The 25169-nt window shown below is 43.8% G+C and overlaps 1 protein-coding gene across 4 annotated transcripts; it reads left to right on the top strand.

Moving 5' to 3' along the window:
* The first annotated feature begins 926 nt into the window (after positions 1-926).
* Gm3383 (predicted gene 3383) lies at positions 927-24103 on the top strand. 4 transcript variants are annotated; one of them, XM_030247556.1, is made up of 8 exons: positions 927-1249; positions 6612-6762; positions 13130-13227; positions 16502-16633; positions 17366-17528; positions 18478-18609; positions 19285-19467; positions 22966-23976. In XM_030247556.1, the coding sequence occupies exons 3-8, from the start codon at positions 13134-13136 to the stop codon at positions 22973-22975; spliced, it is 714 nt and encodes a 237-aa protein (XP_030103416.1). In that variant the 5' UTR covers positions 927-1249; positions 6612-6762; positions 13130-13133; the 3' UTR covers positions 22976-23976. The 4 variants fall into 4 exon arrangements, with proteins under 4 accessions (XP_030103416.1, XP_017171215.1, NP_001278023.1 ...); NM_001291093.1 differs by lacking the exons at positions 927-1249; positions 6612-6762 and having other exon boundaries at positions 13134-13227; positions 22966-24103; NM_001291094.1 differs by lacking the exons at positions 927-1249; positions 13130-13227; positions 16502-16633 and having other exon boundaries at positions 6725-6762; positions 22966-24103.
* The last annotated feature ends 1066 nt before the right edge of the window (positions 24104-25169 follow it).

The raw sequence follows: 25169 nt of genomic DNA, 5'->3' as shown, positions 1-25169 counted from the left end.
GAGAGGGACAGAGAGAGAGAGAGAGAGAGAGAGAGAGAGAGAGAGAGAGAGAGAGGAAACACAACTTTTTGGAGTTGGGTTGCTCATTCTGCCAGATGGGTTTGGGAGTCTGAAAGCAGGGAGTTTGCTTTGGAGCACCCACACTGGGTGCCTCCTAACTCCAGCTCTAGGGGTACTGGATGCTTCTGGCCTCCATGAGAATTCACACTGCTGTGCACAAACCCACACACAGACACAGACACCCAAGTGAAAAAGAAAAGTCAAAAAATGTAACAACATGCTTGAAAAACAGCAGTTCGCTTCTGGTCTGGGATAGCTCAGTTGGCCTAGAGGCATGAAGGGCTGGGTTTGAGTGAGCCCCAGTGTTCATCTGTGATCCCAGTGCTGAGGTAAAGGCAGCATGGTCAGAATGATGGAGATCTGTGAGTTATCATCTGGCTGCTAACTAAAAGCAAGGGAGGAACTTGTAGACTGCTCACTCACCCCACTTAACCCTCATTCAAAGTAAATGAAGGACAGGCTACTTAGGCAGCAGGTAAGAGGCCACTGAACAAAGCATAGTCACAAACAAAGAAGACCCAACATTCCAAGGCCCCTTTAAAGGAGAGATTCAGGAATGCAAATCTAGTCAGTCAAGTCACAGAAAGTGAGGGCTGGAAACCATCCAGTGGCTTAGCTCTCTCCACAATCCTTAGTGACCTTTATAGGTGTAGCTCCAGTGGAATATTAGCCTTGGAAGTTAGTATGACGTGGGAGCATGCTGGATCAAGTACGTGTTTTGAATTTTCGGTTTCAAAACGTGTGAATGCATCTGTCTACCAGACTAAGGGCCAGGAGATGCAGGAGTCTGAAGTCCATGAGAGAGGAAATGATCCATGCAAATGCAGTCACTCCTCTCTTTGCAACTAGATGGAAACTGTCTCCACAGCCAGTAAAGATGATTTCAGAAAAGATGATTGAAAAACTTGCTAGTTGCAATTTTCATTTTCTTTTTCCCAGAGAGCAGCAGGAGAGACAGTTGACATTTGAGCTGTCTCTGAACTGCCCCTGTCCCTAATTGGAGTTGAGCGCTCACAGGGAACCACAGACCTGCTCCTTAGCTGGTTTTCTTTTCACAAAATCTTTCAGCCATAGAAAATGAACAAAAGCAGGGCTCCCCAGCCAGCCCAGCCAGACATCCCAGCTGCCAGAATAGGTGCTTGGGAGCGGCTCAGGGGCGCAAAGCACAGCCTTGCTCTGTTGAAGCCAGGTACTGTCCTGGGCAATTGGCTCCAGGCTCAGCTCAGGAGGCAACCACCTGGAGCTACAGGCACCTGAGGCAAGGAATGCCTGAAGGAAAGGGGCCAGGTCCTGCTCACCCCTCGTGAGCTACTTGTCCCTGACATCCCTGATGCTCCTGTTGAGCCTGGGTCCTTGGCAAAGCTTCCTCTTTTAGCTGCACCACCGCCAGGTGCCTGTGACCGCCGGGTGGCTGCTTTCCTTTCTGCGCCATATATGGCCTGGCAGGGGGGGGGGGGGGGGGTCACATGCATCCCGGGCCTCCGGCCGGGAGGGGTCGCTGGGGAAGGGGCAGACGGCGGGAGAAAAGGGGAGGGGGTCGGAGGCAGAGACAGGAGAGGGGTGGGGTGGCGGATTCTGGGGCCATGGGAGGCAGCAAAGGCTCGAGGAGCCGAGCGCTCGCCACCGCGCCATGGAGCTGCACTCATGCGGCTGTGGAGGTGGTGGTGGAGGAAGGGACCGGCGCGGGGGGCGGGGGGGGGGGGGGGCGAACGCGTCGGAAGCCAGAGAGCACCGTGTCCCTGCGCTCTGTCGGTCAGTGGGCGCGGGCCGGCAGGATGGCGCCGCAGCACGTGCGCCCCGTGCTTGGATCCCAGAGTCCAGCCTGGGAGGAAATGGTGGGTACCGCGCCCGTGCCCGCGCCCACCCCTCCCGCTTGTCCTTGCTCCCCGCCTCCCCCTCCCGGCCAGGTTCCGTTCCGGAAGCGGTCCGGGATGAGGTCCCCAGCTGCTTCACAGCCGGGACAGCGCTTCCTCCAGCGCCCTGGCTCCTCCTTGCTCGCCGCCCTAAGTGCCTTTGTCTGGTTGGCCTCTGGATCCGGAGAGGACCATTTCCGCGTTTCATTCTTTTCTCAGCTTTGCACTTTATTTCCTAGAGTGGCATGGAGGCCAGGGAAGTGGAGGGGGCTGGGTTGCGCGGTCAGCGGGTGCAGCCAGGAGGAGAAGGGGGTTCACCTCTTGACCACGCGCTGGCAGTCACGTGGGCACGCAGGTTCCCGAGGACCGCCGCCTGGGAAGGCCCGCGGCTGCCAGAAGTCCAGAGCCACGCCTCTGACTCGGGTAGCCTAGGCTGCCCTGAACTGTTCCGAGGGTCAAGGACCTGGCCAGGGATCCAGCCCCAGATAACTTCGCTTTCGCCTGGACCTCACAGCACACGCCACGCGCAGATTGAGTCACTTTTGGGGCTCAGTGTTGCGTGTGAGAAGATGCGAGTCGGGGTCTTTGGATTTATTCCCTAAAATCCATTAACTTATTTCTTGCACCTCAAACTGAACCTTCTGTTATCCAACCATCCATTCAGGGATTCCTCGCAGGAATCCCCGCCCTGCGTAGACCCTTGTAATCTTGAGTGGGCAATGAATTTTGGCCCTGCATACCCTATCTATGTATTTCTTACTCGTTTTTGATTGACGTTGTGAACCGTCTCAAAAGCCTGGTCCAAAATTTCTGGCTTCATCCCTGCTGAGGTGCTGTTCCAGTGAAGTTGTCCCAGGGACTTCCTGAGTCTGCTCAGGTGCGCCCTCTGCCTGTTGAGAGCTTGTAGGTCAGGGGCCAGGCTTGCTTCTTTTCTTACCCTTAGACTTCCAGCCCTTTTGCCAGGGTACAATTTACTGCCTCCTGCTTCCTGACCTTTCACGAGTGTCCTTCGACTTTGATCCATCTGCCACTGCGTTTGTTTTTGTGAGTTTGCACGTTAGGTAGCCCATCTGCTCGTGTTCTATTGCGATCATTATTAGGGAGTAAGGTGTTCTTGGTTAAACATACAATTCAGTCTTGACATTTTAGATCATTGGGAATGAAATCCAGCGACCTATTTTGAACTTTACTATATAAAATCTTATCAGCTTCCACCACGTACAGCGGGAAGCTCCAAGTTATGTGTAGTGCTTTTTGGGTGCTGAATGCTAGGACTTCACCGCAGTTAGAAAATTAGAGAACCTCCGGCTTTCTTCTCCAAAGTGCTAAGAAACAGAGTGCTTTCTTATTCTCCTAGAAAATCTTCAGTACTCGTCTCGCAACATGAACGTTTAAAGCTAAAACCTTCACAGAGAAGCGAAATGGAGCAGGAGCAGTGGCTAATTGCTGAACTCTTCAAAACTTGGCGTATATAAGTGGCTAAGGCATTTTATTAGTTCAGCAGATATTCTTATCCAACACCTGTCGTGTTCTGAGATTGTTGGGCAAGCTGTTAACTCTCAGACAAGCGTTGTCCCCAAGAACCTTACTTTATAGCTGAAGGTTGACATCTATCCAAGTATGTGTCATAAAAAGTTCTCACGAGGGATTTTATTCAGAACTTTGTGTAATGACTACAATATTTAAGGATTTTTCAAATGCTTTATATAACTACATAAGAAAGTTGTGTTACCTGAACGACTAAAAGAGGAGTGTATTCAAGAGAAAGCAAGAATGTAGTAGAGGAAACAGCTTTAAATGTTAAATTTTCTGGCATGGGGTGCAATGGGGTTGACGATTTAATCTAAATATGTTTTGAAGGAACACTGGGTCCATCCGAATCTGTGTTGTTTATGTTTGGGACAGAGCATCACACTGTAGGACAGGCTGCTGTGGGATTTACTCGGAAGGCCAGGCAGGCCTGAAACTGCATGCCCTGCTCTTGCTTCAGCAGAGTACAAGGCATCATCAAATTCCCCAAAATCAGAGTCTTTAACTTTGATTCAGGGATCTCAAGAATCTGAATGAAGTGAGTTCTGGTTTCCTTCAGAATGAATCGATATGACCGTCATGCGGCATGCTATACTTAGAACATTAATTGCTAGTCTATATATAATTTTAAGAAGCCACACTGTCTGTCTGTCTGTCTAACACACACACACACAGACACACACAGACACACCGACACACAGAGAGAGAGGGGGGAGCGAGAGCGAGAGAGTAAGAGAGAGAGACAGAGAGAGAGAGAGAGATATCAGATCTAAGCAGTAGAATCACAGCTTTTTGAAGCCCCAACTCTGTGTGCTCAGAGACTCTCATTTTCAAGCTTTGTGTGTGTCCCCTCCCCCCATTGCTTCCTAGTAGGTGGCACAGAACAAGCAGCTGGTACATGCTCTGGCAACCACAACTAGAGACCCTGCTCCATGCCTTTCCCACCAAGATATATTTATCCTCTGAGCCAAAATAAATCCATACTCTCTTAAAACAAAATGAAAGAACAACAAAGAAAGCAAACCTGTTTTCACTGGGATTCCAGTTCTGAGTTGGTTTTTCAAAAAACTTTCTTAAAATTTAAATATAGGGAATTTAATATTTTCCCATACAAACTTGACTAAATGGGATTACTGTGTTATCATGGCATGTGGCAACATGTATGCAAGAATTTGCTCTCTCTCTCTCTCTCTCTCTCTCTCTCTCTCTCTCTCTCTCTCTCTCTCTCTCTCTCTCTCTCTCTCTTCCCCTCTCTCCCATCTATGATGTATTTTTCAGTGAACACAGTTTGAGTTTCAAGAAGATTGGATCTTGTAACAAAGGGTATATTTTAATGTTTGAAGCTATATGTGATCATATTGACTAACAGCACACATGTGGTCCAGGCTTCATAAGAGAATGACAGTAAAAGAGCCATTAGCTAGAATCCAAGTACCTTCTGCCCTGCTTTCTATTAGAGGTAGGGACCAAAGAAAATGTTGGGACACAAGTTGAAGTAGGAGAGAGAAAGGAGGTGATGGGAATGCCTGGCCTGGTTCTGCCTGCCTTTAATTTCAGCACTTGGGAGTACTCAGAGACAAGTAGATATCTGTGAGTTCAAGGCCCTGCAGGCTCTTCCTGGGTGTGCTTCCAAGCATCAGTACTTGAGGCAGGTGTTCCTTCTGCATCCATATTCATCCTAATCTGAATTTTCAGGAGTATTTTATTTCACATTTAGATGAATAGGGGAATTTTGAGAAAGAAATGAAACATTCCTGGGGAAATTTTTGAAAATAAACAATCAGTTCCCCATGGGGGAATTAGTAATGAGTTTCCAACCAATCTAATGGAGGTCTTTGGAAGGAGGAGGTACTGAAAGGATTCCCTTCAGTGTTAGGAGTGGCTCCTGGAAAGTGCAGCATGAATTGTGAGGAGAGCTAGTTAGCATGGTTGCAGTGTCAGCTCCCCATGACATCAGCAGTTCCTTCCCTAGACATTCTTTTGTATCCTGGAGAGGCCTGGCATGGTTTGAGATGTCACCTGTGTTGTGGCAACACCAACTGCACTTGGACCACTTTATGCACTGCCTTTCCTAATCATCCATAGATATGTTGGCTAGAGGAAGGATGCTACTTAGGAGAAAGAATGGACACAAGTGAGAGGAAGAAAGATGACCCTTGACCCTCAGACCAAAGCATCAAGAAATAAATGGTCCTTGAAAATGCGCCACCATAAGTATTGGTTAGAAGATGGGTAAATTCCTGAAGGAGACCACAGTCTGTTTCTGGGTCTTCAGGAATTGGGACTCAGTAGTTAGTCTCTCTGGGAAGCTTCTGGCCTTCCCTGCTTGTCATGGATCCTGAATTTGTCAATGATTACAGGACATTAGTTTGTCCCAGATCAATGAAGTTTTAAGGCCAAAGCTGTTGTCCTGGGAGTTTCAGGCTTCTGCTCTTACAGGGGAAATGGGTTTGAACGGGACAAAAGTGAAAGCAGCAGCAGGCAGAGGACTGTGAGTGAGATGTCAGCACCTCAGGGCTGGGCATCACTGTCCTTTACCCCAGGGACTCCATTAGGTGAACTGTCTGTCCAGCTCTCCTAAGAAGGAAAGAAATTGGCTTCCCAGGGAAGACCTTTCATTTCTCAGATGTCACAGAAGAACGTCTCTGAACAGTGTTCCCTAAAAGTTGCCCACATAGGTAGCAGGTGTGGGTATCAGTTTGTTCTCTAGTCTAGCCACTGGACTGTCAAAATAGTGAGCCAGAGTAGAGACTGGTGCTTTCTTGCCAACTCTGGGCACACTGGGCTCTCATGCAGCTGACTTGGTGAGTCTGGGAACGCGTTGTGCTCTTGCACTGTTTTTCCATCCATAGTCTTGTTTCTAGAGTGACCTGACAGGAGATATGGGCATCTCCACACCATCTTGGTGCTTGTGGGCTATGATAATTTTCTGATGGTTTCTATACCACAAGCTTATGGACAGTACTGCCTAATTAAATCATACGCAGCTATGAATAAGCCTGAGGATCCTGTCCTTGGTCACATGATGCATGTGCAAAGTGAAGCGAAAGAGGAATGACTGGGTCACATGGATTCCTGTTTTGTAAGATGTCTGTATAGGACTCAGTGTTCTGTCAATGCTCTGTGCCTTGACAGTATGCATATTCACTTGTGTTCATCTACCCATAGGGGCTCCTGGTGTATCACCATCATCCCCAACACTCCTGTTCAGAAGATGGGTGAGGAAAGTGGAAAGTCTAATCAGTCAGCCGATGACCAGTGGGAAAAATGAGCTACAAGATCACCTGATCTTCATCAGTGAGAAAGCTTTGCACAAGAGGTATTTTTCATTCTGTCAAACATCATGGTCAATTTCTTGGGTCTATGGTATGGCCTACAATTTATTCTTATTAAATTTTATGGTACTGGGAGACTGTAACTCCAGGGTGTCACTGTGCCCAACCTTTTCTCCCTAAACATTCTCACAGGCTGAACTTGAAGTCAGAGCAGGAGTGAGCTGCGGACATAGGGTATTCTATTTTTTTTATATGAAAATGAAAGCCTACAACTGAGGGATTGAAGAGGATGTGATGTCTCAGCATGTATTGATAGAGGCACTGACATGTGACCGTTTGAGTGAGATAGTAGTTGCTGTGAGGTTTTGATTGATTGTTTGCTTGCTTGAGTTCGTTGTTTGTTTGTTTGCAAAGCTTTGTAATTGTCTGGCAGGTGTTGCTTGCTGAAGCTTGCTATATCACCAGGAAAGCTTGGTCCCATTTGGTCCATCCTGATACATGATGGAAGGTCTTGGGCTCATTAATACTCTTCTCAGATTTTGGGTCTTATAAACAGAATGTCCTCTGCATTTCCTCTGGATTCTATTTCAATTGTACTTTCTCATTCTCCCTGCAAACACACCCTGATTCTGTGTGCATGCATGTGTGTGTGTGTGTGACTCTCTCTATATTCTGGTCATAAGGGTATGTGGTAGGACCTGAGGAATTGCCTGCCTTACAGTCTGCTGACAATGCCAATGCTTAGGACTGGAAACCATACTTCAAGCAACAATGCACTTGCATTATGTGTTCAACTTGATGAAATATTTGAGTTCTGTGGTGAATTCACCATGACCTCCTCATTCTGGGTAATTCTCCCTGAAATGTGGATTATATAGTTTGGCCAAATTCATAGGACTAGGCCAAAGATCAAGAGTCCTTGTTCTGAAAGAAAAAAAAAAAGGAGAAATGTCCTCATAGTTTCTGTATACCCACACCTGTGTCATAAACTACTGAGAGTTTAGAGACCTTGTCTGTCCCTCCAGGCCTATGCGGGAGCTCAAACAACTAGAACTCTAACCGCCTGGACACCCAGCCTCTGGAGACCTTTGGACAAGATAGCAAGATTAATAAGCTTAGATGATCCTAGTACATAGGAGGTAGAAGGTAACATACTGTGAGCTTGGATAGTTCAGAATCCATCCTGGATTCAGGTGACCCTTGAAGCCTGTGTTCTTGGGACTCTTTGCTCTTGGGGCCAGGCCCAACCAAAGATCAAATCCTTACTATGAAAAATTGAAAGTGGAGACTAAGCAGGTAATGTTGGACCTGCAGAGCTTACAGAATGTGTACACTGAGGCCTCAGAGACATTTGAATTCCTGGCAAAGACAAAGGCTGCTATAGGTAACTGTCTGTCTTGCTTGGGAGCACATGAGCTGTAGAATTGCCATCTCTGATTTTGATCCTGCACAGGAGACTCTCGAGCTCTGGTTCTTGCTTTCTGCCACTTCACACAGGAGCCTTTAGATTTTTCTGTTGTAAACCTGTGGGTTGAAACACTTTTTGGGGTAAAAAAAAAGGTCAAAGGACCCTTTCACAGAGGTTGTGTATCAGACAATCCTTTATCTCAGACACTTCTATTATGGCTTATAACAGTACAAAAATTATAGTACCCAAGTAGCAATGAAAATAATCTTAAGTTTGGGAGGTCACTGCATTAAAGCATCCACAGCATTTGGTAAATTGAGAAACCCTGGTCTTGACAGAAGAACTATTTGTATCATGTGAGGTCTTCTTGACCCCCGGGGCTGAGTCAGGATCTATAGAGAGCTAGTTACCAGCAGACCCATGTATAGCAAGTATTCCCCTTGTTTCTCCTTTCCAATTCATAGTGCCTTTGCCCATTCCTTCGTGATGTTTCTCCATTAGGATGGACAGGTAGGGACAACTGTAGTCCACTTCTTCTTTTTAGGAAACATGGATCCCTCTTAGTGTTGGGACTTTTGGAAGTAGCATGAGTGTTTCTGGAATTTGCTGTTCTCTAATTTTTGCTTTCTGAGTGCAGCTCACCTAGATGTCCTGAGTTCTTATCTAGGTCTTCCTGAGAACCAGGGTCTGGTGGGGTTGATGGTGTTTCTTATAAGTTAATAGGAAAAGGATAGCAGGGGCTTTGTATGCATTGGGTGTTTGCAGAAACCTGCAGAGCCACCTTCTGATGGAACTGAATCAGCTGAAGAAGAAGGTAGACATGCTGAGGAGGCACAGGAATAAGAAAGTGCTGGAAGATGAGGCACTGGTGCTGCAGTACTTGTGGGACTTAAAGGGGCTCCATAAGGACCAATAGGAAGAGGCCAGTGACTTCCAGAGTCAGGAACAACAGGTAGAGACAGGCAGCTTTGTCAGGCTAATGGTTAGCTCCATCTGCCCTTGTAACTTCTAGACGAGCTCATCCACCTACCTGTGCTTTCATCCATCATCTTACTCATCCACACAGCAATCTAAGTACATACCTCATGACAGCCAATTGTTCAGGTCTATGTCCAAGCACAAATATTTCTGGGGAATGAGCTTCTTGTGAGAAAGTGGATTATCAGCAAGCAAATCCACCTCTGCTTAATACTTCAGCCCAAAGATGAGTACAGTTCAATAATACACCACACGCCTACAGGGTTCAGTGCACAGAGCTTTAAGTGAGTGAAGTCAGGGCTTGTGGCTTATTTGCTTGGCATCAGTCATATAATTCACATGTGAGAAGCAGCTTGCAAGGGTGGGGGGAATCCCTTTGCAAATGCCAAATGAGCAGTTCTTGATGTCATCTTTTTTGGGGTGACATGTGGCATTTCTCATCTTTGCTGTCTACATTTCAAGACAATCTTTTTAATCTGCCCAGGACAGACTCACACTGACTGAACTCTGACTAGCAGAGTGTTAGCCATGTTTTTTGTCAATGAGGCTGGAGTATTCTCCTTTTCTGTAGATTGCATTCTCCTGTTGACTGGATGACTATGGATGTGGGTAGGGATTTTGACAAGCTATGGACATGGTGTCAGAGATTTAAGATTGCAAGAGGAAATTTTATGCAATCACTTCTGCATAGTCTGGCCAAGCAAAGCATGCTCACCATAGCAATTGTATCTTCCACCTTTTGTTTAGCATAGTGTAAGATACCGCTTAAATTGCTGGTATGCTATAACTAAACGAATGTGTTCTTGCGGCACGAGGTGCTTTTTTTTTGGTATTTTGCTCTCATTTACATACTCTGTGTGTGGTGGATAGGCTGCGGATATGTGTGTTTTTGTGTGTGTGTATATTTTCTTTTTTGTATAGTATAGGCATGTGGTATTTTTTTCATGCACTTTTTCATGCATTTTCTTCATTTTCTAGAAGATCTCATTGGGTTTCATTTTCAGCCTCTGTCTTGAAATACTGTTTGCTCTTTCCCCCAGAAGCTCGCTGCTTTGCTTGCCTGGCTGATCATCAACCACTGGTATCCTTTGTAAACACTTGCATTTTTATTCCAGTGTGTGCATGCTTTTTGATACCCCTCCACTAAGAACACATACCCTAATTATCAGGAACAGGATAGTCTGGAGCAAAGGCTATAGTACTGCTGAGCAGAAGGACCTGGTCATGCAGAAGAAGAACAAGCAATAAAAAAAAAATCTGGTCTTGCTTGGTTGTCTCTCAGATGAAGTAGGAACAAAGCCTGGGAGGATCCTGTGGAGTGACTTTTGTGGGCTTCTTTCTGCTCATGGACAACCTGATGGTCACAGCCAGAAAGAGAAAACATCAGAGTTTTACATGGATCTAGTCTTCAGGACCTTCTGTCCAGGAAACAATATGTTTGATACTCAGTGAGTGTCTTCCTCCATTCCAAACTCTCTGATATGTTATGAGCTTGCTGTTTTTGAACACACAGAGATCCTCCAGTTTATAACTTTTAAGTGATGGGATTTAAAGGAGTGCATAACCATGGCTGGAAGAAACTACACTTTTATTGAGAAATACTGCCTGTAGACCTGAGATTGCCACCCTTGAACCCGGGTCTCTGCAGTTTCTGCCTATTTCTAGTGAATAGTGTTCTCTGGATAGAGAAGATTTAGGAGGTAGCTGGATGAACCCAGGCAGAGCCTCTGCTGCAGGGATGCCTAGAGCACTTCAGAGTAGTGTTCTGTAACAGAGTCCCATAAGAGCCAGCATACAGCATCCAGAGCTAGTTCCAAGTCTAACACATCATAATGAAAGTCATTTTTAAACAAACAGGATCACTTTCCCTCCCAGGTCCTTCCCTCCCTCCCTAACATGGTAGGGGGCAGTTGGTGTGGGGAGAGGGAAACCTGATCTGGTATTGGTAGAGGGAAAATGACTGAAGTCCTGATGTCTGGCAGAAAGAATGTAAACAGGCAACCTCAGGAAACTGGACCCCCAGAATGCACCAGAGGCAGTGTCTTTTGCTTTGCAATTTTGTGAGGTCCCATTTGTCGATTCTCGATCTTACAGCACAAGCCATTGCTGTTCTATTCAGGAACTTTTTCCTTGTGCCCATATCTTTGAGGCTTTTCCCCACTTTCTCCTCTATAAGTTTCAGTGTCTCTGGTTTTATGTGGAGTACTTTGATCCACTTAGACTTGAGTCTTGTTTAAGGAGATAAGAATGGATCAATTTGCATTCTTCTACATAACTGCCAGTTGTGGCAGCACCATTTGGTGAAAATGCTGTCTTTTTCCCACTGGATGGTTTTAGCTCCCTTGTCAAAGATCAAGTGACCATAGGTGTATGGATTCATTACTGGGTCTTCAATTCTTTTCCATTGATCTACCTGTCTGTTGCTGTACCAGTACCATGCAGTTTTTAGCACAATTGCTCTGTACTACAGCTTGAGTTCAGGCATGGTGATTCCCCCAGAGGTTCTTTTATTGTTGGGAATAGTTTTTGCTATCTTAGGTTTTTTTTATTATTCCAGATGAATTTGCAAATTGCATTTTCTAACTCAGTGAAGAATTGAGTTGGAAGTTTGAATCTGTAGATTGCTTTCATCAGGATAGCCATTTTGACTATATTAATCCTGCCAACCCATGAGCATGGGGGATCTTTCCATCTTCTGTGTTCTTCTTCAATTTCTTTCTTCACAGACTTGAAGTTCTTATCATACAGATCTTTCACTTCCTTAGTTAGAGTCACGCCAAGGTATTTTATATTGCTTGTGACTCTTGTGAATGGTGTTGTTTCCCTAATTTCTTTCTTAGCCCGTTTATCCTGTGTGTAGAGAAAGGGCATTCATTTGTTTGAGTTAATTTTATATCCAGCTACTGCACTGAAGCTGTTTATCAGGATTAGGAGTTCTCTGGTGGAATTATTAGGGTCACTTATACATACTATCATATCATCTGCAAATAGTGATAGTTTGACTTCTTCCTTTCCAATTTGTATCCCCTCGATCTTCCTTTGTTGTCGAATTGCTCTGGCTAGGACTTCAAGTACTATATTGAATAGGTAGGGAGAAAGTGGGCATCCTTGTCTAGTTCCTGATTTTAGTGAGATTGCTTCCAGCTTCTCTCCATTTAGTTTGATGGTGGTTTTCTGTAGATTGCTTTTGTCATGTTTAGGTATGGGCCTTGAATTCCTGATCTTTCCAAGACTTTTATCATGAATGGGTATTGGATTTTGGCAAATGCTTTCTCAGCATCTAATGAGATAATCATGTGTTTTTTTCTTTGATTTGGTTTATATTGTGAATTACGCTGATGGATTTGCGTATATTAAACCATCCCTGCATTCCTGGGATCCAGCCTACTTGGTCATGATGGATGATTGTCTTGATGTGTTCTTGGATTCGGTTTGTGAGGATTTTATTAAGTATTTTTGCATCCATGGTCATAAGAGAAATTGGTCTGAAGTTCTCTTTCTTTCTTGGATCTTTGTGTGGTTTAGGTATCAGAGTAATTGTGGCTTCATAGAAAGAATTGGGTAGAGTGCCTTCTTTTTCTATTTTGTGGAATAGTTTGAGGAGAGTTGGAATCAGGTCTTCTTCGAAGGTCTGCTAGAACTTTGCACTAAACCCGTCAGGTCCTGGACTTTTTGGGGCTGGGAGACTATTGATGACTGCTTCTATTTCTTTAGGGAAATGAGAGTGTTTACATCGTTAATCTGATTCTGATTTAACTTTGGTATCTGGTATCTGTCTAGGAAGTTGTTTATTTCATACAGGTTTTCAGTTTTCCTGAGTATAGCCTTTTGTAGTAGGATCTGATGATGTTTTGGATTTCCTCAGGTTCTGTTGTTATGTTATAAAGAACTCAAGTAGATAACCTTCATAAGAGCTAAGAACACAATCTAAAAATGAGGTAGAGAACTAAACACAACATTCACAACAACGCATCTTGAATGGCTGAGAAGCACTGAAGAAGTGTGCAAAGTCCTTTTTTTTTCAGGTAAATGAATATCAAAATGACCATGAGGTGGTGTCCAGCGTTATACTTTCCAGTGAAGAATGCTAAGATCAAAAAAACTCATGTGAAAGCATATGTTGGTGAGAATTTGAAGAAAGAGGAACATTCTTCCATTTCTGGTGGGACTGCAAAGTGCTATGGTAACTCTGGAAATCAAAATGGAGTTCCTCAGAAATTTTCAGATAGATCTACCTGAGAGACAAGGACCAACCTTACTGGTGCATGGCCTGCTACTTTCAGTTTTCACTTGATGGCTTGTTACTCAGATTTTCTTATTGGGCTATGACTTTGCTCTTGTCTTTCTGATTCTCAAGCAGTTCTCTGTTCTTACACATTGTTTTGAGGTACCTCTAGCCACTGGGACTTATTTATACCTTCAAATCCCTCTAAATTGGGGGACTTCTAATACTTGGAGAAGCTGAGTGACAAAAGCAAAGTATGTTGAGCCCTTTGGTGTCCAGTGCACACGAATCTATGGGAGTTTAGATATAATAATCCTCTAGAACATTCTTTAGGAAAGCATCAGTATGCTCTCAGGTCCCTGTGTGACCTCAGTTACCTTTGCCAGCTTTGTGGGCTTCTCTACTGCTGGTCTGAGAACAATTGGAAACTCCTGGAATAGATGTCTCATATCTCATTTCCTTTGTCCTTGTTAGTATACTGATGGGATTCAGTTTAATGGAAATATACTCTCAAGAATAATTAATAAAACCAGTGCTTCTTACGGACCATCAGGATGAAGTACCAAGTTCAAGGACAGTTCTGCAAGAACTGCTCAAAGACAGCCAAGTGGAACAACAAGAAAGCCAAGCAGAAGTCATTCATTCCCAGCACCCTCAGCACCTTTCTCCAGGACAGGGTCACTCAGCTTTGGTAGAAGAAGGGATGACCTGAGATAGCTGCCACATATTCCCTCAGAAAAGAAGCAGCCAGCAATATTGGGGAAAGAATATAGGTGTCAGGGGGCAGAAAGCAGAGTGTAAAGTGAATAAATAAAAAGATATCAATAAAAATATTTAATTATTTAAAAAAATTGGACAGAATGTATTGTTCTAGTAACTCTAGTGTGTATACACAGGCAATAACTTTAACACCCAGAGAGAATAGATGTTGTAAAGTAGGGTGCCTTTGGTATTGACATAAACTAGGAACATAGCAAAGATAAATAAAAATGAAAGATGTTTGTCCCAAAGATCCATTATTCTCCTCAAGTCTAAGTGTTTGTGCTCACTTTTACCAGAACTCTGGAAACCTCTGTTAATCCAGGTCTCAGGGCTCATCCAAAGTACAGTCCTGAACTGGCTGTGGCCAAGTGTTCCTGTGTTGTTGGCTGACCTCTGCCTCAGGCTTCAGAGGCACTGGAGGGGCAGTGTTGGCCTTCAGGTGGCAGCCATTCCAGGTCCCCTACCATACCAGATAGCGAGTCTTCCACAGATGCCTGGCATCTCAAAAATAGAAGCTTGGGTATTTCAAAGATTGGGATGCCACTCTACAGTCATGATGAGTTGATTACGTGAGACCGTACAAGTTAACTAATGTCTGTATGACTGTTTTCTTTATTTGAAAGTGAGTAATGAGATCATCTCAGGAGTGGTTGCTAAGAATAAAATCACTGATTAACATAAATGATAGGACTGTACAGAGCATGGGCTTAATATTCTGGGTCCAGTGCAAATAGCTGGGAGAGTTCAAAACAAAACCAATAAAAGCAACAGGAATACAAACAACAACAATTGTTTAAAACCCTTTTGAGTGCTGAGATTACTGGCATGTACCAACTGTGGCTAACTTTTTTTTGTTTTTATAATTAACAACCAAACATACAAACAAACAAACATCCCTATTCCAATTCCAGCAGTTTGCATCAGAGAGAGCTGTGTGACACTGCATGCTGCTTCCTTTCCTCAGATAGCTCAGGTCGTCAGTCCTATACCAGGTCAGCTGGACCTAAGACAGTGTAGTTGAACTACTTGCTGTCACGACATGATTCTACAACAATCCATTTCTTGATAAAATTGAGCCTCTATAGAGTAAGCCCCATGTTGTTGGAACCAGGACCCTTTAGGCCAGCAAACACACAAGCCACCCTTAGTGAAAGAGAAAAGGAAAAATCACATTGGAAAAAAATATGCGCCCTAATTGTAATAAAAAGCCCTCATCTTTGAAGCCATCACCTATCTCCCCCTGATTTTTGAGCTCTGCATATTGATATTGTGTGGCTCAAGAAGGTAGTGAAATTCAGATGTTTTCTGAAAGAAGATATACATGATTTTTCACTCTTAAATCTGTGAGGTTAGGGGGCACAGGTTCAGCAAAGCCAGCATAAGAACACAAAAGCCAGAGATGATAATGCCAAAGGGACAGCATCCTGACCTTATAGACACATTAAAATTGAGGTTTCATCTCAATTCAGGTCATTGCACTCCCAGCCCTACCTTCTGAGTATTATATTTGCTGTGAGTACAGTATGACGTTACAACCTGCAACACCCTCATTTCTCAACTTAGCAATTCTGGAAGACAGATATTGGAGAAGTAATTGCTATGAGGCTACAATGCAGTAATGTACAGTCCAGGATGACCACTACTCTCTGTTGCCCACTTAAATTGTCTGGATGTATTTGAGAATGGGAGCATGTGCAGGATAATGTTTTGAAGAAGGGACAGCAATTTAACCATTTATATTTGCCCTGTAGATGATTCCGTATGTTCAAAAGAGTAGGGAGTTTTCTTTGTAAAAGATAGGGTTGTAAACCAGAGATTTTGTGAAACTCATGTATATATACATATATATATATATATGAAAAAATGCCCTCTGTCAAGGAATACACCGTTAGAAAATATGGTCCATGTTTTGTACAATTAAACCTATAGGAGAAAGATATTTGCCTCTGTGAGACAGGAAAACCCTGGGAAATTGAGTGTATGTCACATGAATTGACACAGCTGGTATATTTACTGTTGTGAAACATCTACTACATCCACAGTCCCTAGAGATTTGGGTGCTAACAAAATCTCTTAAGCATGTCAGAGTCCTAACCAACGTTCCCCCTCAAAAGCACATGACATCTAATGAAGCAGTAGAATTCTCCAGAATTGGAAGGAGAGGTTGCAAAAGGGGATCCCACGGGTCCATGAGAGGCTCCAGGAGAGGCACCCCAGAAAAGGACCAAGCTGGGCAGAACTAGTTAACAGGTAGGTCATGGCAGTTGCTAGTGACATCATCAGTAATGCCTTCCTTGGAGAATCTCTTGTATCTAGGATAGAACTAGAATCTTCTGTGTTGTCACCTGTGTTGTGGTGACAGCAACTGCCTGTGGTTCATCCCTTCTGTTTGCTCTGGGTTCACCAGCAGGAATGTTTTCCTGGCTGCTCAGGCTATTTCAGAAAGAGAATGGCGATGAAGGAGAGACCAGACCAACAGAGAAGGAAGAGGGAATCCTTTCTCATGAAAAAGGAAGAAGGAAATCATTCTGGAGAAGGCACAGTGAGTCCTGGGCAGAGTTGGGGAACTTCCTGGTAGAGGTAGGCTTGAGCTGGGCCTTCCAGGAGTAGGTCTTACAAGCTGAAGCCTTGGACTTTGTCAATGTCAGAAAAAGAGTCAAGAATTTCTGATGATTAGTTTGACAGAGCCAGGAATTGACAAACCTGCAGCTACTTTTCTGGGAGCTATTTAATTTCATTTTGAGTGGCAAAAAATGTCAGGAGTGGGCACTATGAGAATAACAGTGTGTCCTTTCATGGAAGGGAGTTGAAGCACTTCATCTTCCAGATTACTGTAGGTAACTTGAGTCTCTGATGAAAAGAACAGAGAAGGATGCTCCCCTGGTCATGTCATGTGGTGAGGACTCAGACACATTGGATTTGAAGACACACGATTAATTAGTGCTTGATAGTGCTAAGCACTATGAACTTCAGGATTTCCCTGCGTCCCATCTGATATGACCTGACAATGTTCCCCATATCTTTATGTCTGAGGCAGCTTATACATTTCAAGGCAACCGGGCCTGTAACAGGGAGTGTGGCATATGTCTGACAATGGTGGTTAGGAAGAGGAACATAGCTTAGCAAACCAGCTGGAAGATAGCTTTTCTGCTCTTTTAGGAATTCACTGTCTTTATCTTTTCTCTCCCTCCATCTTCTTCTTGGGACTCAGAATGGTCTCCCCTGCCCCTGGGCCATCAAGTATGCAAATTCTTTTGTGTTTACCTATCTGCAGGGTCTGCTAGAAATACTTCAACCCAAAATTCCAAAATGACCAAGAAGAGATCAAAAATAAATGAACTAGAAGAACTGAAATTGGATATGAGGAAGATCAGCAATGACATGGAGGAAATGTGTGGAATCCTGAACCTTTACATGTATGAGGATTTGAACTACAGGTAGGAATTATGCCCAGTACCCTGTTGACTGTATTGTGCCATCTGTTAACCCAATTTCCTTCCATGAATGGAGTGCGTCATCTCCCATCATTCAATTAAGTAGCCCTGACAGGTGCTTAATTGTTGGATAAACAAGGTGCTGTGTGTTTATTATCATCTTCTTTTGTACTTGACCTTGGGGTTTTTGCATTCTGATTGTTGCTGTGAACAGCTAGAATGTCCTGCTCACACTTACTGTCTCTCAGTGTGTGAATGCAATGCCTGCAGGCTTCAAGGCTTTACTCTGATATTGTTCATTATATTCTGAGAGATGGCACCTGTCTGGATTTATTTGGCATTCTAATTGTGTCTGTGTGTGTGAACATAGTTGCGTGTGTTTTGTTCAGGACTGGGGCTCTGGGACCTTTGATGGGGTCTGAGGATTTGTGTGATGCACAGTTTGCAGGTCCTGTTAGTGTTGAGTCCATAGAGGTCCAAAGTGATCACCAGGGAAGTTTGCTCCTGGTGTTTCCTTGTTGTCACACAGGAATCTCCTGGAGGAGATGTGATAAAGCCTTTCTCCTGTAAATACTAGTTGTGTCCTCTGGGAATTCACATAACAACAGAAACCAAGAAATGAGAATCCCTGCCTTAAAAATAAGAGGAAAGTCATTACAGATATCTACTGGACCCTTGCCTGTGGCACAGTGTAGTGTAAAATTGTCATAGAAGTACTCTATTCCTACATGCTTGCCCGGAAGCCCTTGAAGGTCAGCTAGCTCCATTTGGTCTCCTGGCTCTGCTGTCCTCTGCCCAGGATAGTAAGTTTAATTAGCACCTAGGGGACCCAGTTTGAATGAGCCAGGATGTGGCATGCACTTGGCTTGGGTAGTACATGATATAGCCTGTTTGCACATGATTATTGATTCCTTAATTCAGCATATTATTTGCTTCTTGGGCCATGCCACAGGATGAACACTGAATTCAACATCATTAAATCACAACATGAGAAGACAATGTTGGATATGAATAAAATGATCCAGTCCATAATTGGTTCCATGCAGTACTCCAAGGAACTGATAGAAGATAACTATTCCTACAGGTGAGTCTGTGACACAACTGAGACCCCCAGAACTAGGCAGGGAATGCTTCTGTCCTTTTAGGACTTTGAACAAAAGCAAGGGTTCTGGTTTTATGCTATCTGTTTTTATCCAGGAACCCTGCCCTGAGGCAAGGGTCTTGGATTTGTACCTCTTGGACACAGGTGTCCTAAGTGTGAAGAGTGTCCAAGATCCTCCAATCTTTATTCTTCCAAATTCAAGATCCTCTACATAGAAAACTTTTCCACCACGCTGGGAATATCCAGGAACCCTGAACCTCTGGGTTTCTGACCACAGATTAAAAGATCTAGGATTCCCAACAAAAATGTAAAGATTGCACACCTGTTTGGTCGTCTCACCTCTCTCAGAAGGGCTAAGCCCTCTCCCTGCTGAAGGTTTTATGGTACCAGAGACCTATAATCAACCATGAGGAACATTTCCTCTTCTGTCATGTATATGGTGTACTGTTGGTGTCAGGGTTTTTAGAAGTTTGTTGAGTCCTGTGGAATATGGCTGGTATCTTGATATGACCTGCCTCTGTTTGGTGCTGCTATGTAACTGTGGACTCTTCTGGGGGCTGTCTGGGAATCAGGGCCCTTGCAGGGATCATAGGACTTGTAGGAGTGGCAAGCCAATGGAATCTGGCTGGGAATCACCAATTTTTCTTTGTGGATCAGCATTAAGGAGGACCACCTCCTCCGTGAGTGCACTCAACTCAACGAAAACGTAAGGATATTACTGAATGAGAACAGAAGGCTGCTGGTGGAGCAGGCTGGCCATAAGTGTCCTGTGGGGAAGAAAAGAGGTTCTCTGAGGAGGCCAGCAAGAACATCTGTGTCCCAAGTGCCAAGGAACAGCAGGTAGGATGATGTGTATCAGAGGCAGATTGCCCTCATGTCTAAACATAAACATAGACAATCAAATGTAATAGTCAACCAACTTCTCCAGGCACTCACCTATGTTTCCTCCAAGTGTTTGTTTATGTGATCATCTACAGGACTCTCTGTGGAGGTAGCCTGGTTCAAGAAACTGCATATTTGGCATGCAAATGTTCCTGCTCTGCTATAATCACTAAGGGAGATAGGTTGATTAGACATCACAACACTATATGCCTTAAGTTTGAAGGGTGCTGTGTTGGAGCCCTTCTTGAGAATAGCAAGAGCTTTGAGGGAAGAAGTAAAGGCCTGTAGCTCATTTGCTTTACAGGGAACTTGTGAGATTCTAGGTAGGAAATAGTTTGCAGGGATGACAGCCTAGTTTAATTGACAAATAAGTGGATTTCATTACTGTCTTTTGGCGGCTTTTCTATTCCCCCCTTTTCCTCTCTATCTCAAAATGGTCTCTTCAGGCTTCATATATCTTGGTTCACACTGAGAGAGCCTGAGTAGCAGCTTGTCAGTTCAATTTTCTTTGAGTGCTGTTGGAGTGGTCATTCCTGGGCCTTAGAGTCTGGAGTTGGCTGGATGACCAGAGATGATAGAAAGGCTTCACACAGGCTCAGGTTTGGTGTGTGATTTCTGAGGCTTCATGAAACAATTTCTTAATATATGCCCCCAAATTGGACCATTGTTAGATGTTTCCCTCCCCCCCTCCCCCCAGACAGGGTTTCTCTGTTCACACTGGCTCTCCTGGAACTCACTCTGTATATCCTGCTGGCCTCAAACTCAGAAATCTGCCTGCCTCTGCCTCCCAAGTGCTGGGATTAAAGGAGTGTGCCACTATGACCCCGCTTCTCTAGTGCTTTTTATTCTTCTAAAATTATCGCAGAGTCCTTGGGTCTCCCTTGAAATATTACCTCTGCAAAGTCTGAATTATCTTGGTCCTGAACCATAACAGATACCTCATTGTTTTCTGCCCAGTTATGATTTTATGTGAATAAGTCTGTGTGTGCTTGTGTGTGTGTCTGTGACTGTGTGTCTGTGTGTTTCTTTTTGTGTATGCATGTTTTTTCCGACCTGTGTCTCTATCAGCCTCAGTGGGGGCTGAGAGAAATGAGGACCTTCAGACAGTTCTGGTAGTATAAAACTGGTTATGTCTGTTAGAAGCCATGTTCAGAAAGTGGAAAAGAAGTCCACTTTGACCCAGTGCTTCCAGAACAAGGAGGAGTTATCCACAGAGTCTAGGGTGCTCAGGGTTGTAGTGGTCCTCAGAGCATCCCTGAAGCAGAAGCTATCCTGATGTCCATCTGCTGAAGGATGAAAAGGCCCTGTGTGGTACAGCCCTTCCATGAACTCAGTGTGAGATAATCCATGCAAGCTTTTGTCCTTCAACTAGTCAGCCTTATCCTACTCAAAATAGCCCTGACACAGTCACATTCTGGGGAGAAAACGTTTCTTTTGGATCCTGGTTGTAGACAGTTCCTATTACTTTGGGCTCATGCCTTTGGACACCAAGTCAGTTAGGTGATGGAAAAGGGAGATCCTATTGGAAGAAATTGTTTACTTTAGGACAAGTCTGAAACAGGGAACAAGAACAAGAGCCTGGTCCACCACCAACATGTGAGCCTAGGCTGGGAAACAAACCTATTCTACACAGCCTTGGGAACTTGCTGAGCCAGATTGGATAATAGGACAAGAACCCTGATTCCCAGACCGGTTTATGAGTGGAAAGCATATCACTGACTGCGCTGCCTATATGCTATGTCCACTAAGTACCTTTCCCATTCAAGATTTGTTTTTTTATTCCTGCAAAGTATCCTGGGAGATTTTTATATTTGTATTAACCACGAAACTAAAAAGGTCACTGCAAAACAATATGCTTGTATTGCATAAACACAAATATTATGTGTGTTTGAGAGTGTGCCCTGCAATAGTCATAGATGTACAGGGGTGTTGTTCTGTTTCTTCATGACCATCACTTTTAAGGTTCATTGCCCAGCCTTGGGAATATTTTTATTTAGCACACTCTTGCAGATTCTAGGAACCATGAATTACCCAGGGGTATTGTGTTGTATGGTGTCTCTGGTTATTTGCAGATAGAAGATTGACAAGAGGAACCCTGTGAGGTTCCTGACTGGAGAAATAATCATAGCCTTCACTTCAGTTCAAGGCATGCTCCCACCCCATAAGGAATCCACATGGTTTCTAGGTAGCACACATCTCTCTTGAACTCACATTCAAACATTGCTACAATGTTATTACTCAATATAATGTACCCGCACAACTGGGGAAATGTGGTGTTTTTTAGAACTCCAGTATAATGTGTAGTTGACAGTTCAGTTTCTAGCAGTTTTTTTTTCCATTTTTTATTAGGTATTTAGCTCATTTACATTTCCAATGCTATACCAAAATTCCCCCATATCCACCCACCCCCACTCCCCTGCCCACCCACTCCCCCTTTTTGGCCCTGGTGTTCCCCTGTACTGGGGCATATAAAGTTTGCAAGTCCAATGGGCCTCTCTTTCCAGTGATGGCCAACTAGGCCATCTTTTGATATATATGCAGCTAGAGTCAAGAGCTCCGGGGTACTGGTTAGTTCATAATGTTGTTCCACCTATAGGGTTGCAGATCCCTTTAGCTCCTTGGGTACTTTCTCTAGCTCCTCCATTGGGAGCCCTATGATCCATCCATTAGCTGACTGTGAGCATCCACTTCTGTGTTTGCTAGGCCCCGGCATAGTCTCACAAGAGACAGCTACATCTGGGTCCTTTCAATAAAATCTTGCTAGTGTATGCAATGGTGTCAGCGTTTGGATGCTGATTATGGGGTGGATCCCTGGATATGGCAGTCTCTACATGGTCCATTCTTTCATCTCAGCTCCAAACTTTGTCTCTGTAACTCCTTCCATGGGTGTTTTGTTCCCAAATCTAAGGAGGGGCATAGTGTTCACACTTCAGTCTTCATTCTTCTTGAGTTTCATGTGTTTAGGACACATGCTCCACTATGTTCATAGCAGCCTTATTTATAATAGCCAGAAGCTGGAAAGAACCCAGATGCCCCTCAACAGAGGAATGGATACAGAAAATGTGGTACATCTACACAATGGAGTACTACTCAGCTATTAAAAAGAATGAATTTATGAAATTCCTAACCAAATGGATGGACCTGGAGGGCATCATCCTGAGTGAGGTAACACATTCACAAAGGAACTCACACAATATGTACTCACTGATAAGTGAATATTAGCCCCAAACCTAGGATACCCAAGATATAAAATATAATTTGCTAAACACATGAAATTCTAGCAGTTTTTAATAGGTGAGAAACAATTCCAAGCTCAGGTGCTCTATGGCACTTGGGATGCACGTTATGATCTTAGCTGATAGGACATGTTGGTTTGTCCAGCTGAATAGAGCTGTTCTGGGAGAGACAGCTCAATTGACAAATGCTTAACTGGCCTTTGTTTCTTTCTTCCCTAAGTGTGATATAGTCCAGCAGAAAGCAGAACATGGCACAGACCACGACATGATCTCCCTCAAAGAGAAGTGCTGGAGGAAGAGCACTGAGTGTGCACAGGAAATACACCACTGTTGCCTCTCATCCCTAATAACCATGGCTGTAATGGGCTGTATGCTCCTCCTTTATTTTGTTTCTTTGGTATGAACAGGCCTTAATTTCATCTAGCCTCTGGCCCAGGAAGAGTGCACATTTAAAGGGACTCAGAGAAACGCTGAGACACATCAAGATCTGCTGGGCATCCAGGAAGAATCTGAGTGCAAATTTATCTTTTCCTGATGGGTCATCATCAATAATTACATGGAGATCAGTCAACAAAATTGTAAAACCTTGGATCCAAGTCTACAACATGTGTTCTGCTTTGACTTGGGAGGCCATATCCTTCAGACCCACACTCCAAAAGGAGAGTGTTGCTTAAATTTCTCCTGCAAAGTTTGTTACCTCCAGGAACTACTTTTCTACTAAGTTGCCAAGGACAGCCACAGGCTGTAAGTCTGTGCTACAAAATGAGCAGACTAAGAATTTTGCTTTGCACAATTTTTGTGGTTTGATTTTGGTTTGAGTTTTGATTAGTTTAGTGTTTTGTTTTTTCTTGTTTTCATTCAAAGTTTTGTTATTTATTGGTTATTTATTGTTCTTTTAATTAATTTGATATTTTGATAAGGTTATACACAGTACATATTGACTGTCAGCTTTCAGTTACAATTGAGTACATTGCATTTTTTCTTATGACTAACACAGTGATCTCCAACTCTTCACTCTAAGAGCCTTGTTATTTCAGTTGTGATCATGAAAGCCCACAGATATCAGACCCAGATGGATCTCTCCACTCTTCATGGGACTTGGGCTCCATAGTTTCTTCTGAGCCGGACTTAACTACAAAGTCCTTCATACATTCAGTATGGAGAGTTTGTCCAACTGTCTGGATAGGAACTTAATGATGGAAAACTTACCCATGCTGCATCGTTGCTGTCAAATATTTAGCTACTGTGAAAATCCTGTGGATGATGGTGTTGAACGCATTAATGGCAAATACATCAGTATTTCAGTAATAGCTCTCATTAAATCAAAGCATAGTCTAAGGTAATAAAAAGCTGTCAGAAAACACAGCAGTGTATGCTTCTGCGTTCCTTCAAATATACAATCACTGGTAATTGCAAGTGGTTTCTGTGGGGGTCCTTCAATGTTCATTTTATTACTTTATGATTCACCTGTGTCTGCCAAAAAACATCATTCAAAAACAATGAAGATTGTAATTAGGTATCATCCTATAAAATCCTAACAAATGCCTTTTTTATTTGATATTTTCTTTACTTACATTTCAAATGCTAAACCCTTTCCTAGTTTCCCCTCTGAAGATCCCCTGTTTACTACACCAACCCCTGCTCCCCAACCCACCCACTCCCTTCATCCTGGCCTTGGCATGCTCCTCTACTTGGGCATAGAACATTCATAGTACCAAGGACTCTCCTCCCAGTGATGACCAACCAGGCCATCCTCCTCTACACATTTACCTAGAGCAATGAGTTCCATCATGTGTTTTCTTTGTTTGGTGGTTTAGTCCAAGTGATCTCTGGAGGTACTGGTTAGTTCATATTGTTGTTCCTCTTATGGGGCTCTAAACCCTTCAGCTCCATAGGTCCTCTCTCTAGCTCCTTCACTGGGGACCCTGTGCTCTGACCATTTGATGGCTGTGAGCATGTACTTCTGTATTTGTCAGGCACTGGCAGAACCTCTCAGTTGGCAGCTATATCAGGCTCTTGTCAGCAATCTCTTGTTGGCATCCATAGTAGTGTCTGGTTTTTCTGGTTGTTTATGAGATGGATCCCCAGGTGAAGCAGTCTCTGGATGGTCATTCCTTCAGTCTCTGCTTCACATTATGTTGCTGTCACTCCTTTCATGGGTATTTTGTTCCTCATTCTAATAAGGATCAAAGTATCCTCACTTTGGTCTTCCTTTTTCTTGAGTTTTGTATGCTTTGCTATTTGTATCTTGGGTATTCCAAGGTTCTGGGCTAATATCCCCTTATCAGCAAGTACATGTCATATGTGTTCTTTTGTGATTGGATTACCTTACTCAGGATGATATCCTACAGATCCATCCATTTGTCTAAAAATATCACGAATTCATTCTTTTTAATAGCTGACTAGTTCTTCATTGTACAAATG

This window comes from Mus musculus, chromosome 14 (genome assembly GCF_000001635.26).
Source record: "Mus musculus strain C57BL/6J chromosome 14, GRCm38.p6 C57BL/6J".
In the NCBI taxonomy this organism is placed as follows: domain Eukaryota; kingdom Metazoa; phylum Chordata; class Mammalia; order Rodentia; family Muridae; genus Mus; species Mus musculus.
The sequence above is the reverse complement of the archived record's forward strand: the minus strand, read 5'-3'. Positions and strand labels throughout refer to the sequence as shown.

Excerpts from the sequence above, each read along its gene's own strand:
- Gm3383 (NM_001291093.1), top strand. The coding sequence starts at position 13,134 with ATGAATATCAAAATGACCATGAGGTGGTGTCCAGCGTTATACTTTCCA. Across the intron at positions 13,228-16,501 it reads TCATGTGAAAGCATATGTTG|GAATGTTTTCCTGGCTGCTC; the intron begins GTGAGAATTTGA and ends GTTCACCAGCAG. Across the intron at positions 16,634-17,365 it reads ATCATTCTGGAGAAGGCACA|GGTCTGCTAGAAATACTTCA; the intron begins GTGAGTCCTGGG and ends ACCTATCTGCAG.